Here is a 14,965-nt window from a genome sequence, read left to right as displayed (position 1 = left end):
ATATCATCATCATCATTTAAAGTATCAAGCTTTTAACTTTTGGTCTTGTTACATCTTGTAGATTCAAACATGGATTTGAATCCTTCAAGAACATGGAAGATTCAAGCTTTCTAGCTTTGAATCTTCACCTATTTTGTTGATCTAAATCTTGTAGCTTTTAATCTCTTTATTTTGTTGTAAAGACTCAAACTTGTGTTTGTAATCTTCATGTAACTTGAAGATCTAGCTTCATGCTTCAAGGATCTTCAAGAACAACCAAGATTCAAGCTTTCTAGCTTTGAATCTTCATTACTTTTGTTGGATCTAGGTTTTCTAACTTATGATCTCATTATTTTATTATAAAGATCAAAACTTGTGTTTATGATCTTCATGTAACTTGAAGATCCAAGCTTTATGCTTCAAGATCTTCAAGAACACCAAAGATTCAAGCTTTCTAGCTTTGTAATCTCATAACTTTGGTGAAAAGGATCCAAGCTCTCTAGATTAGGGTTCCATTACTTTGTTTGATCAAATTTGTGTTCATACTTGTTTGATTGATGGAAAGTTTGTAGCTTTAGCTGTAAATAGAACTTGTATTTGTGTTAAGACTAAGAATATGATGTAACCTTGGTTCATCATACTTCTAAGACTCTTAAGTGAGTTGTATTCTTACTTGGTCTTAACATATTATGTTTTGATGGTTGAATCTTGGTCAAAGTGATGCTAACACATCAATGAGTTGTACACTTGAAGCTACAAGCATCAAGGATGAGAACCGTGATGAGCATCAAGCACCAAGAATCTCACCGGAGCACTTGTTTTCTGTTTTTAGGGGTCTGATCAGACTCCTAGACTTCTGGAAAATTGATTTTAAGATAGTTCGTTTCGAGTAGATGACTTTTCGTTTAGGCCTCGTCTTAATCCGATATACGGTTTAGGATTTATAGCCTTCCGAAAGTCACTACGCCTTTGTAACGTTGTGCTGAAATTTCTGACCTACTCGCACTTAAACCGTCGCCACGGTCAAACGAAGACGAGTTAGGTTCTGAAAATTGGTCAGCAGTTAGAGGACTCACATACGGAGCCGTTTCCACTGACTACGTGTCTTTTCGATTTGTATAGAGGTCGTAACAGCTGTCCAAAGTCAGCCTTTTGTTTCGATCACTATTCTTGTTAAACTTACCTTAGTTTTGATGAACGATGATGATGATGTTGATGATGACACTTAAACTTAATTTATGCACTTTTACACTTATTGGGACAACATACTGACCTATTGACTTTTGACTTAGGTTTACGACTTTTCGGACCGACTTACTACCTGCATACTTTTCATATCAACTTTTACTGCTTATTCACTGTGAGTTATAGCATCCCTTTACTATTTTTACTATTTTTGGGACTGAGAATACATGCGCTTTTTACGTTTTACATACTAGATACGAGTACTTAAACTTTATATATGCGTGGGTTACAAAACGGCACAAAGATTCCCCTTAGCTCGGTAACGTTTAATCATTGGTTTCCTAACCGTGAACGCGAATCTTAGATATGGATCCATAGGGTTTGACAACCCCACTCGGGCTAGTCGCGCTAGCAGACAACGGGTGTTTAATACTTCTAGGACAAACGCACTCGTCAAGTGCACTTTTAGGGGGTGATATACATACGTTAAGTCTAGTTACCGGGTGCCCACGGTTAAGCATATACTTTTCATACTGATTTAAATTGTTGATTGAAGCACTGAAATCTCGTGGTCTACATTACTTTACTGATTACAAACTATAGCTCACCAACATTCGTGTTGACTTTTAAGCGTGTATTTCTCAGGTGCTTAGACGATGTTGCTTCCGCTGTTAGACTTGTTGTCTTGGTGTTATAGACTTGATGTTATGGACCTGCTGTGTTAGATTTCCGCTACATTACTTAGAGATGTCTCAATCATGAAACTTTTCTTTTGCATTCGTAACTTATGTTATTTTCAAACAATAACCTGTAACGACCTTTGTTTCACGTTATCTTTTGTAAAACGCTATCTTTTTATGAATGCAATACTGGTTTTCAAATAGCATATAGTGTTTGACCTTGTAATGATCCTGTTGTTGATGAACCGTACACGATGGTTTTGTAAGGGGCGTCACATATAGCATTTGTTAAACATTAATTACTTTTGGGTTTACCATGTAAAACATTTCGCTTTCCGCTGCAATTGAATTATTGATTTTATTAAACATCTTATTTAGAGTCGTTCTCATTATATAACTGTGTGATGGTATTGGAAAAGTCATATTTACCCCCGGCCCTATTTGGGGGGTATGACATATAACTTAGTGAGAAAGTTTTGTATAATGTATGTATAAGCACATGCTTAAAGTGTATGTATATGTTTATGTACTAGTTTGATCTTAATTCAAGCATTATCATGATACTTGATGGTTAGTAGTATAAGTATTGCATTTTAAGTTAATACAATGTCTAATTTAATTCTTCAAGTAACTATACATAATACATATGCATTGTATTTATTCAATTTCCAAGTATGTAAATTATTATAAAATATACTAATTATTATGAGCCTGCCACTGTTCATAGTGGCATGGCTGTAATTTTGAACCCCTTCAGGGGTAAAACTGTCACCCAATAATTTTATTTTTCTTTTCCAATTTTTTGTCCCTTTCTTTTTACATCCTTTTACATCAACACCAGCTCTGACCTCCAGGAACCACCCCAACACCTGTAACCTTCATAAACCACAACATAAGACATCTGGAAACCAGCGACTGCAACCACCACAAACAACTTCCGGCAACTGAAATCGCACGATCCACATTCTGTCACCATCAACATCCACCTACAGCAGCAACCACCATCGTCTTCCTATAAAAACAAATGAAAACACAGTGTGACCACGAAACAGGGTTGGGCGGCGGGTGAATGGCGAAGTGGTATCCGGATTTGTGAGGACAACATGACCACAGAAATAAAGATCTGTAAATAAAAACGAAAAAAGAGGGTGAGTGGGGGACGACGGGTTGGCCGGCAATAGAAAGGTTACGATGGTGTAATGGAGACAAGGAATGGCCTGCAACTGCCGGCTGAAAAAAGGAATGAAAAGGGATTGTTTATAGCGTTGTTAAATGTGATTTGATTAAAAAGAAGAAAAAAAATGACGGTGGTTATAAAGTGAGGCTGAAGATATTATTTATCACTTATTGGCCCAAATTTATTTCAAAATCCCAATAGTCTATTTACAGTGAAATTGATCAAAATACACTTTTTTAATGCCTTTAAACAAAATACACTTTTTAAAAAAAATTCTCTTTTTACACCATTCAGTAGACGGGAATTTTGTCTACCACCTTTATCTGTCGTCTACTACCATTTTTACAAAGTAGTAGACAGTAACAACAAGGTAGTAGACAGTGAGAACAAAGCAGTAGACAACCAATTACAAGGTAGTTGACCGTCTACTGTCTTGTTGTTATTGCCTACTACCTTGTTGTAGGTGTCGACACCAATAATACATATCAGTCGACACCTACAACAAGGTAGTAGTCAATAACAACAAGGCAGTAGACGGTCAGCTACCTTGTAATTGGCTGTCTACTGCTTTGTTCTCACTGTCTACTACCTTATTGAAACTGTCTACTACTTTGTAAAAATGGTAGTAGACGACAGATAAAGGTGGTAGACAAAATTCCCGTCTACTGAATGGTGTAAAAAGATAATTTTTTTTTAAAAAGTGTATTTTGTTTGAAGGCATTAAAAAAACAAATATTTTGAATGGGCTTTTATTTTAAAATCAATTGATATAAATATCAATTGATTTTAAAATAAAAGCCCATTAAAAGTATAAACCCATTTTGTACTTTAAACCACACAATTATTTTCCTTACAATCTTTTTCACTTCATTTTTTTTCCTTCCTATTTTACCCTTTATTTTTAAACGTTTAATCAAAACCACTAACCGTTTTTTTTAAACGTTCAATTAACTGATCTTTAACCGATCAAAACTACCCCGCAGCAACGCGCGGACGTTTATCCTCGTTTTACACATAATTAGAGTTTTTAATGTAAATGTGTAGGTATATGGGTTTGTCTAAGGATTTGTGTGAATGTATAATATTAAGAAAAATTCGAGACTTGAAAATAAGAATTTGCTTGAAATGTCGGGAATTCTATTACTAGATCTGAAAAATGTAGTCGAAAAATTTGGGGTCGTCACAGATTTTGTTGCGGGACATTGCCAAATGATCGATTACCTCGAACATTTTTCGGGGAATTTGAGCTCGAACCAGGCATATTTGGTGGCCTGAAGTTGTAGAGATTACCAGAACCGACCTCATTAAGATCGGAGTTTTGATTGTGTTGAGACATGTTAGTTGTGAGATAACAAATGTTTTAGATAGAATTATAAAGAAAATGATAGAAATGTGAGTGTGTTGTGATAAAAATGTAAAAGTTGTGTATTGTATTTATAGAGATATAAAAAATTTATTATTTATAAAAACAATTTCATTTATTTTATAAATCCCAATGACTCATTCGACTGCATCTTCAACGGATAGATTTGTATCCACCAATCACAAGACTGCAAACCTGCAAACACGGTCAGTGATGGGGTGATCACGACTTCGGTTTTTTCCAACCAGCACGCCCCAATAAGGCGCGATGGTGGCGCGATGGGGCTGTTTTGGTGGTAATCACGCTCTGTTAATGGTGGCCTTAATAGACATTTATATACCGTAAATAAATTTGTAACTTTTAAGGATCAACAACAACAACAAAACCCAATACCACCGACGCCGACTTTTTGAAATCAATCGGTCGGTGTGTCAAAACCGAGCGGCCGACACTGGATTTTAAACAAATTGAACCGTTTGATTTTGAAATTATAGCTGTTAACTTCCTTGTTTTCTTCTTTCTTGTTAATTTTCTTCCTTCTTTGTTTTCTTGTTAATTTTTTCTTTTTTTTAGGTGTAAGCTGTTATGCTGCAGCCTACAAATGCTATAGGAAGAAGATTATGTTTTATAAAAATGGGCCTATTTTGTTTGGTTTTGGGCTAAACAATTTTTTTTTTGTGCTAGATAATATTTTTTTATTATTATAAATTATTTACATAATTAATTTTTAATGAAAGTTTTTCAAATTTATAAAAAAACAACAATTAATAATTAAAATAAAATATTAAAATTGACACTGAATGTGGACACCTTCACCTATGTCACTGTCAGTCAATTTCGGCTTTCATTTTTCGATACTGAAAATGAACACCGAAATAGACTATGAAACTCTTACTTTTTAGTTCAACAATTTTATATTTTTAGATGAAATCTAAAAGATTATAATTATTAGGTGTTAAATTATACGGGGTACTCCGTATCTAACAGATAAAAAATTATCATTAATATTCAGCATAGAGACCACTATTCAATAACCATATCAAAGGTGTGTTTAGTGCATCTTGTAGGATCTTGTGAGAACCGGAGCTTGTTATTTTAGTAAGTTTTAAGTTATAAATTTTATAAGCTTATAAAAATTATAAGATCTTAAAAAATAAACAACGCGTAGTAGTTTATAAAAAAAAAGTAGAGCTTATAAATAAATAAATAAAACTTCAGCTAGTTTATCAAATACTTATAAAAAATAATAAGTTCCAGCTACCAGCTTAAATAAAAACAGGAGGTGGTAGTTGGAGTTTATTTTTTAAGTTTGAAGTTGAAGCTTATTACTTTTCATAACTGTTTGATAATAGCTAAAGCTAGAGCTTATAGCTATAAATTGACTAAAGGAAAACATAATATATGTTAAATAATTAGTCAAAGACTAGTTATATAATTTAGCATATCATATATAGGAACTTATTTTTTAAGTTTGATGAAAGGAGCTTATTTTTTAAACTCTTTTTTTTTTTTTTCATAAACTCTATTTTTCATACCAAACAAAGCTTGATATGTTATTAAAAATCATAATATGTACTTTTTAAGCTTCTAAAATAGGTCATCGACACCTTAAAATAGTACGGTGGCTTACGTACTTCAATCAAAACGAACACAATTTTGTGAACTCATATCCAATATCAAATCAATCAAAATATAGACATAAAAATATCTTGTAATATTATATTTACGAATACCTACCAATATTTACAAGAATATATTTTTCTTTACAAAATTTCATTGATCGAAGTTAACTTTTATTTAGACACGACATTTAATCATTTATGAATACATGCCAATATTTTGAAGGATACATTTGTATTTTCTATATTATATTATTTGAAGCTAAAAAAATTATTCATTTACTCATTCACCTAAAAGTAGATCTTATAACAATATAAAATGTTAGATTACACAATAGCATTCAAAGTTCTAAATTATAAAAAGTTAAGATATATAACTTATTAAAAATAATAAGTTTAAGCTCTTATGAGCTACTTTATCAAATATACTATATGCCCTTAGCATACCAACCAGAATATGTTAACCATCACAAACCATTATATGATTTAACCATTATGAGATTTTTACAATAAGATTCAGATTGTGTAAGTTAACTCTCTGTGTTTGTCAAATCTTCGTATACACGATATGATTGAAGTGGATGTTTGCACTTTGGTGGTGGAAAGTTCCAAGTGTAACATTTGGGTCTCCGATTAAATCGTGTTCTATTCGAGGCCTTTGATCAACGTTTAATGCTTACGAATCGTTTTGTGGTGTTTAGTTGCATGGTAGAACTTAGAAGTGGCGCCCATTGATAAGCAATCTGAAGAGATTTCAGTTGGGGTTTAAACTTCACTAATGTTGTAGTGTGCCAAGAGAAAGAGTGAAAAATAATGACGGGATATGCTGACATACTGTTAAATCACACTATAAAAAATACTCCCCCTCTCTATGTAACTATAATAAAGGATAAGTTCATGCATTAACTTATAAAAAAGAAAAGGATTATCCGTTTACGAGCCATTTTATAGATTGTACACTTTACTATCACTGAACAATGATGTATTAATTTGCACAATGTAACGTGAAAGTGTTGGTGTATTGTGGTAGTGATCTGACTTTCCATAAGCGAGGTTAGGAGTTTGAAACCATGAGCTGCAAAATATTTTCAATGAGGTTACCCGCTCATTTCATGGGCTTCGGAGGTCTTGGACGTCTTGCGTTCGAGCCTCACCCGAGAGGGTTTACCACACGCGATGTCCGTATGGATTCGCCGTGGAGTTTCCTCCATGTGGGCGGTAGGACTGTAATGGTTCATCCCAGAACATGATCAGATGAGTGAGTTCTGACATCGTGTTCGGGCAGACTTCTAACCACCGTTCAAAAATAGTTTTTGCACAATGTCGATTTTATATACATAATGCATGCAATTCAAGTGCACTTCTGGAATACCCAACGTCTACTAAGAAGTAAGATCTAATCAGCGAAAATATTCGAATCCAATGCAGCAAACATCTCTTACTCGAGGAGTCCTCGGTCACTACTTTAGAGGGAGTAATCGGCAACTTAGGATTCAATCGGGAAGTAATAAGGGGAGTAATGATGTTGACTAAGTTGGCTTTGACCGACTTTAGCCGATTTCGACCAATTAATCGGATGTTGAGCAAGTAATCGTCTAGTCCCCAATGACTGCATTTTTTTTTTTACCAATTTTGAATTGCCATATCTGACATTATAATTCCGAGTTCTTGAACATTTTTCCAATCAATATTCAAATAGAAACCACACTAGCATATAGTAAACCAAAACCATTAAACAGAAAAATAAATGAAAATATACACACACACACACACACAAGCTATTTACGCAAAGTTCATTTATAAATTGAAACAGTTCGGTAACCATTCAGCGTGGTAATTAAAAACTTGAAATCTTCTAATATACATCCTTTTTGATGGTTTAACTAGCTTAATACCTACTAATTCGACAAAAATATGAAAGTAAATTGCAATATCGACGTAATTAAGATTAACTAATATAATACAATCATTTTATAAGTAGGTTATAAATAATATGTATACACATGCAAGTAAAAAGGATTAATGAAGTTTATAAAGATTAGATTAGAATGAAGATAAAAGCAAGATGTGAATAACCAGAAACAAAATTAGTACCCAAAAAATTACAAAAATTATTTAAAGACACAGTTTAAAAATATCATATGTGACCATGAAAATGTAGAAATACACCATTTCATGATACACATATATATCAGTTGAATATACTGCAATATATCTCTAAAAAAGATAGTAAAATACGAGTAAAATCAAATATATTATTGGATGAAAAATACTTGGAGTAAATTGCAAGTGCTATAATGGATCACCTATTTTATGTAAATGCTAACCATTTGTGAACTATAAAAACCATAACGTCTACAATATATGCGCAGTTTCCAAAAGGGAATTGATTCGTACACCACCTCAAATTTGACATACACCACCAAATAAATTATTTAGACATTTATACCCTTCATTTGGTGGTGTATGACAAATTTGATAGTGTAAAAGAAAGGGTAAAAATGTCTAAATAATTAATTTGGTGGTGTATGGCAAATTTGAAGTGGTGTACGAATCAACCCCTTTTCCAAAATGGGCCGAATTTGGAGCCTAGATGTCATACAACAATACAAGTCAACTGATAATGAATAGAATAGAAGATATATCCAGCCAGGACAAAATAATCCGTTTACTCTAGACAACAGAATGAATGTAAAGAGGTGTCAACATGGGTCATTTGGTATGTCATTGTTCAACAGCTTTTGAGATCTTATTTTTATTTTTTTATTTTTTTTTTCGTATAACACAACCTATTGATGAGTCATGTTGCGACCCGCTAGAAAACACTAAATTTTAATTTAAGAATGCAGTGACCAACGCCACCAAATGTCCAAATGTAATGACACAATTTAAGATATTTCAGGCACCTCTAAACATGTTTTATAAAACGTATTAGCATCACATTACCAATGAAAGCCGTATGCAAGTAATGAATAGCGAAAATAAGAAACTTAAGTCCCACAGTAAATTCGCTTCTTAAAAGGAACGAATCATTAACATGGCATGATGCTATCTAAGACAGGCACCACATAAGGCATTCCTAGAAAACGTAAACAAGAATCGATCATAAAAACATGAGAAAATCAGACACTGAGTGCATACATGAACTGAAAGAAAATCAATTTCGTTTCATTGTTATGCACAGTCACTTGGTGTACTAAAAAAAAAAAAAAAACCTAATCCATTAACGAAACTGTAAATAAGAGCAAAATATCAATGAAATCAAGTTAACCAAAAATAATTAAATCAAGCAAAAGAACCATAATTCTACAATTAAAAAGGGCAAATAAACTATCCTTTTAGCATAATCTAAATGAAAATAATATTGGTCTTACATGAAAAACAGAACCTCAAACATCTAAATCTCTAAAATCCCAAGTAAAATAACTCTTAAATATTCATGGATTAACATAGGTACCATGTAAACCTCACCAAAGGGCACAAACATATATACATGTTATACCCAAACATTAAGTCTTACCTTATGGTGACAAACTTGTTGGTACCATGTTTTGCCCAATAACTCCTCAAGTCGATAGCAACATCAAAATCATAGCCTTCAGATGAAAGTTTCTCCAACACTTTCTTGAACGCCCCTTGACTCATTTTCCTCCCTGCAATCCTCGCCCCACGACGTTTTGTGCTCATCGGAAGCGGGTACATCGATATAGTCGTAGTACAACAAGCCGACTGCCACCCGCCACACCCCCATCGATAACACTGTTGAGGAGCACCCGTACACGTGCAAACCGGAATCGGGATACCAGCAAGATCCATATCAATTCCATTTATCACCACTTCCACACTCTTAACAGTCTTTGACCGTTGACCCGAACGGTTCCCGTTTTCTTTCGGCGATGAACTTGCTTTCTTTGGCTTCTTAGCTCGTTGCAGTTTATCAGCTCCCCCTGCGGATCTTTTCATTGGACCACCGTTAACTGAGCTGCCACCATTGACACCACCAACAGCTTCATTGTCTTCTAAATTCATCTCGGGATCTTTATACGAATCAAGCTGCTGTATCATGTGCATTGACTGAGATGATCCGGTATCGGAAATACCTGGAAAATTAGGGTTTCGAGGCAACATATGAAGGAATCGATCCCTTTGTATCCATCCATCCCTCATATACTGCATTGGATTAGGTGCTTCTGATACAACTGAATTGCGAGGTTGGTGCTGATAAGGAATAGCGCTCTGGTTCATCATTAACAGATTTTCACGTTGAGGTAAAAACGGCTTGGTGTCTCTATGGTCAACCATAGGTGACATCAGTTGTAAACCGAGGTGCTCCTTCATCACAGGTTCATAGTATCCCCAATTTCGCAACCCTTCATCGTCCATTCGAAGCTACAAATGCAACACAAATAATTCCATACAAATTACATCTGTTTTGCAATTTAATTTTCTTTTTACTTCAATTCAACATAACATATCCATGCATTAGATAGAGAAACTAATAAAAATAATAATTTTATTTATTTATTTATATATTTATTTTGTAAACTCTGCAACACGGAAGAATTACTATTAGTCTATTCCATTTTCTCAATTATCAACAGAAATATAATTTGGTTGTCAATTCATTATAAAAATATAAACACGGCGATAAAATTACAGAACCTTGTATAAATTAACAAATTAAGATTCAAAAATCAAACTCCGAACAAGAATATTTCACATATAACACAGATCAAATACATAATGTATACATATGAACAAATGCTGATGACTAATTATCAAATTTATCAAATTAAACTCAATTCAACAACAAAAAGTCGAATTTTGGGCGTCTCAAACCTAGATCTAACATAAACGGTGACATAACAAACAGATCCAGATTAAAATTTAAGATCTACAAATAATGCGTGATAAAATTGGGGTAAATAACATATCGATAGCGGAATACAATCGAACATATATAAAATCAAACGAATCGCAGGTCAACATTAAAAAAAAAAAAAAAAGAGCAGATCTAGCAATGAAAGTTGATATCAATTTGTCGGTGTCATAAACGGATATATATACATATATCAAAAAATTATAATTGTTTTAAGACAGAGATTATATATATATATATATATATATAATGTAAGAGAGAGAAAGAGAAAAGGAGAGAGAGAAAACTTACCTGATGTGTTTCTCTTTTTAGGGTTTCCGGAGAGAGAGAATTGGAGGAGAGAGGAGAGAGATTGTGAGTGAGAAAGACAACCTTTCAATTCAGTTTCTTTCTTTCTTTTTATTTTATTTTTATTTTTAATTTTAATTTTTAATTTCATTTAATTTATTTGTTATTTTTATATTCTTATTAACTATTAATATTTGTTTATTTAATTGTTATCGTGTATATAATAAAAACTAGTCCGGGTCCGGCCCGATTGGCGGGGGCTTTCGGCCTGCGTATTCATATTTAACGTAGCTTTATATATTAACAGAAGGAAAAACGCTCTATGCGTTAAGCGTCGTTGTTGGTATTGTCGTCTTTACTGCTTTTAAAATCTGTCAGGTTCGAACTTAGTTAGTTTCATTTTGTTGATAAAATTATTTCGATTCTGACGGTGCTGGCGAAAAAATATAACTCGCGGCGAGCAGGAAGATACGAGCTGTCGTTGTTTTTAGCGTTTTTAAAAAGTGTCCGTTTCAAACGTACTTTTTATCGTTTCGTTCATAAAATTATTTCAAGTATGACGCCCATGTCGAAAAAAATTAACTCGCGGCGAGCAGAAAGATACGGGCTGTCGTTTTGTTTAGCGTTTTTTGAGAAGTATCTGTTTCGCGTATAGTTAGTCCCGTTGGGTTCATAAGATTTTTTCGAGTTGAACAGTGGTCTCGGAAAAATTTAACTCGCCCCGAGCGAGAAGATAGGGCCCGTTATAAATTTGGGTGGAATTATTCGTGACAACCCGGAAATTTCAGACCAAATTTAAACTTAATCTTTATATGATTTCGATACGATAAAAAAAGTATGTAATGTTGAGTCTAGAAAATTTTGGAACGATGTTCATATATTCAATTGACCTTTGACTGTTCTCGACGATTCACGAACAATTTGAAATGTCCCGTTCTTATTGATTAAAAACGTTCCATATTAATTGATTTCTTGGCGAGGTTTTGACCTCTATATGAGACGTTTTTCAAAGACTGCATTCATTTTTAAAACAAACCATAACCTTTATTTCATAAATAAAGGTTTAATAAGCTTTACGTAGATTATCAAATAATGATAATCTAAAATATCCTGTTTACACACGACCATTACATAATGGTTTACAATACAAATATGTTACATCGAAATCTGTTTCTTGAATGCAGTTTTTACACAATATCATACAAACATGGACTCCAAATCTTGTCCTTATTTTAGTATGCAACAGCGGAAGCTCTTAATATTCACCTGAGAATAAACATGCTTTAAACGTCAACAAAAATGTTGGTGAGTTATAGGTTTAACCTATATATATCAAATCGTAACAATAGACCACAAGATTTCATATTTCAATACACATCCCATACATAGAGATAAAAATCATTCATATGGTGAACACCTGGTAACCGACAATAACAAGATGCATATATAAGAATATCCCCATCATTCCGGGACACCCTTCGGATATGATATAAATTTCGAAGTACTAAAGCATCCAGTACTTTGGATGGGGTTTGTTAGGCCCAATAGATCTATCTTTAGGATTCGCGTCAATTAGGGTGTCTGTTCCCTAATTCTTAGATTACCAGACTTAATAAAAAGGGGCATATTCGATTTCGATAATTCAACCATAGAATGTAGTTTCACGTACTTGTGTCTATTTTGTAAATCATTTATAAAACCTGCATGTATTCTCATCCCAAAAATATTAGATTTTAAAAGTGGGACTATAACTCACTTTCACAGATTTTTACTTCGTCGGGAAGTAAGACTTGGCCACTGGTTGATTCACGAACCTATAACAATATATACATATATATCAAAGTATGTTCAAAATATATTTACAACACTTTTAATATATTTTGATGTTTTAAGTTTATTAAGTCAGCTGTCCTCGTTAGTAACCTACAACTAGTTGTCCACAGTTAGATGTACAGAAATAAATCGATAAATATTATCTTGAATCAATCCACGACCCAGTGTATACGTATCTCAGTATTGATCACAACTCAAACTATATATATTTTGGAATCAACCTCAACCCTGTATAGCTAACTCCAACATTCACATATAGAGTGTCTATGGTTGTTCCGAAATATATATAGATGTGTCGACATGATAGGTCGAAACATCGTATACGTGTCTATGGTATCTCAAGATTACATAATATACAATACAAGTTGATTAAGTTATGGTTGGAATAGATTTGTTACCAATTTTCACGTAGCTAAAATGAGAAAAATTATCCAATCTTGTTTTACCCATAACTTCTTCATTTTAAATCCGTTTTGAGTGAATCAAATTGCTATGATTTCATATTGAACTCTATTTTATGAATCTAAACAGAAAAAGTATAGGTTTATAGTCGGAAAAATAAGTTACAAGTCGTTTTTGTAAAGGTAGTCATTTCAGTCGAAAGAACGACGTCTAGATGACCATTTTAGAAAACATACTTCCACTTTGAGTTTAACCATAATTTTTGGATATAGTTTCATGTTCATAATAAAAATCATTTTCTCAGAATAACAACTTTTAAATCAAAGTTTATCATAGTTTTTAATTAACTAACCCAAAACAGCCCGCGGTGTTACTACGACGGCGTAAATCCGGTTTTACGGTGTTTTTCGTGTTTCCAGGTTTTAAATCATTAAGTTAGCATATCATATAGATATAGAACATGTGTTTAGTTGATTTTAAAAGTCAAGTTAGAAGGATTAACTTTTGTTTGCGAACAAGTTTAGAATTAACTAAACTATGTTCTAGTGATTACAAGTTTAAACCTTCGAATAAGATAGCTTTATATGTATGAATCGAATGATGTTATGAACATCATTACTACCTTAATTTCCTTGGATAAACCTACTGGAAAAGAGAAAAATGGATCTAGCTTCAATGGATCCTTGGATGGCTCGAAGTTCTTGAAGCAGAATCATGACACGAAAACAAGTTCAAGTAAGATCATCACTTGAAATAAGATTGTTATAGTTATAGAAATTGAACCAAAGTTTGAATATGATTATTACCTTGTATTAGAATGATAACCTACTGTAAGAAACAAAGATTTCTTGAGGTTGGATGATCACCTTACAAGATTGGAAGTGAGCTAGCAAACTTGAAAGTATTCTTGATTTTATGAAACTAGAACTTTTGGAATTTATGAAGAACACTTAGAACTTGAAGATAGAACTTGAGAGAGTTCAATTAGATGAAGAAAATTGAAGAATGAAAGTGTTTGTAGGTGTTTTTGGTCGTTGGTGTATGGATTAGATATAAAGGATATGTAATTTTGTTTTCATGTAAATAAGTCATGAATGATTACTCATATTTTTGTAATCTTATGAGATATTTCATGCTAGTTGCCAAATGATGGTTCCCACATGTGTTAGGTGACTCACATGGGCTGCTAAGAGCTGATCATTGGAGTGTATATACCAATAGTACATACATCTAAAAGCTGTGTATTGTACGAGTACGAATACGGGTGCATACGAGTAGAATTGTTGATGAAACTGAACGAGAATGTAATTGTAAGCATTTTTGTTAAGTAGAAGTATTTTGATAAGTGTATTGAAGTCTTTCAAAAGTGTATAAATACATATTAAAACACTACATGTATATACATTTTAACACAGTCGTTAAGTCATCGTTAGTCGTTACATGTAAGTGTTGTTTTGAAACCTTTAGGTTAACGATCTTGTTAAATGTTGTTAACCCAATGTTTATAATATCAAAAGAGATTTTAAATTATTATATTATCATGATATTATGATGTACGAA

The 14,965-nt window shown here is 33.1% G+C and overlaps 1 protein-coding gene across 1 annotated transcript; it reads right to left on the bottom strand.

Moving 5' to 3' along the window:
- Positions 1–9,307: 9,307 nt before the first annotated feature.
- On the bottom strand, positions 9,308–11,234 carry LOC139857585 (protein BASIC PENTACYSTEINE2-like). The gene is made up of 2 exons (XM_071846399.1): positions 11,174–11,234; positions 9,308–10,392 (listed from the first exon to the last, which is right to left on the bottom strand). The coding sequence occupies exon 2, from the start codon at positions 10,384–10,386 to the stop codon at positions 9,520–9,522; it is 867 nt and encodes a 288-aa protein (XP_071702500.1). The 5' UTR covers positions 10,387–10,392; positions 11,174–11,234; the 3' UTR covers positions 9,308–9,519.
- Between the last annotated feature and the right edge of the window lie 3,731 nt (positions 11,235–14,965).

Source organism: Rutidosis leptorrhynchoides, chromosome 7 (genome assembly GCF_046630445.1).
Source record: "Rutidosis leptorrhynchoides isolate AG116_Rl617_1_P2 chromosome 7, CSIRO_AGI_Rlap_v1, whole genome shotgun sequence".
In the NCBI taxonomy this organism is placed as follows: domain Eukaryota; kingdom Viridiplantae; phylum Streptophyta; class Magnoliopsida; order Asterales; family Asteraceae; genus Rutidosis; species Rutidosis leptorrhynchoides.
Note: the sequence above shows the minus strand (reverse complement) of the source record. Positions and strands in the feature narration are given on the sequence as shown.

Coding starts and splice junctions, on each gene's coding strand:
- LOC139857585 (XM_071846399.1), bottom strand. CDS start 10,386: ATGGACGATGAAGGGTTGCGAAATTGGGGATACTATGAACCTGTGATG.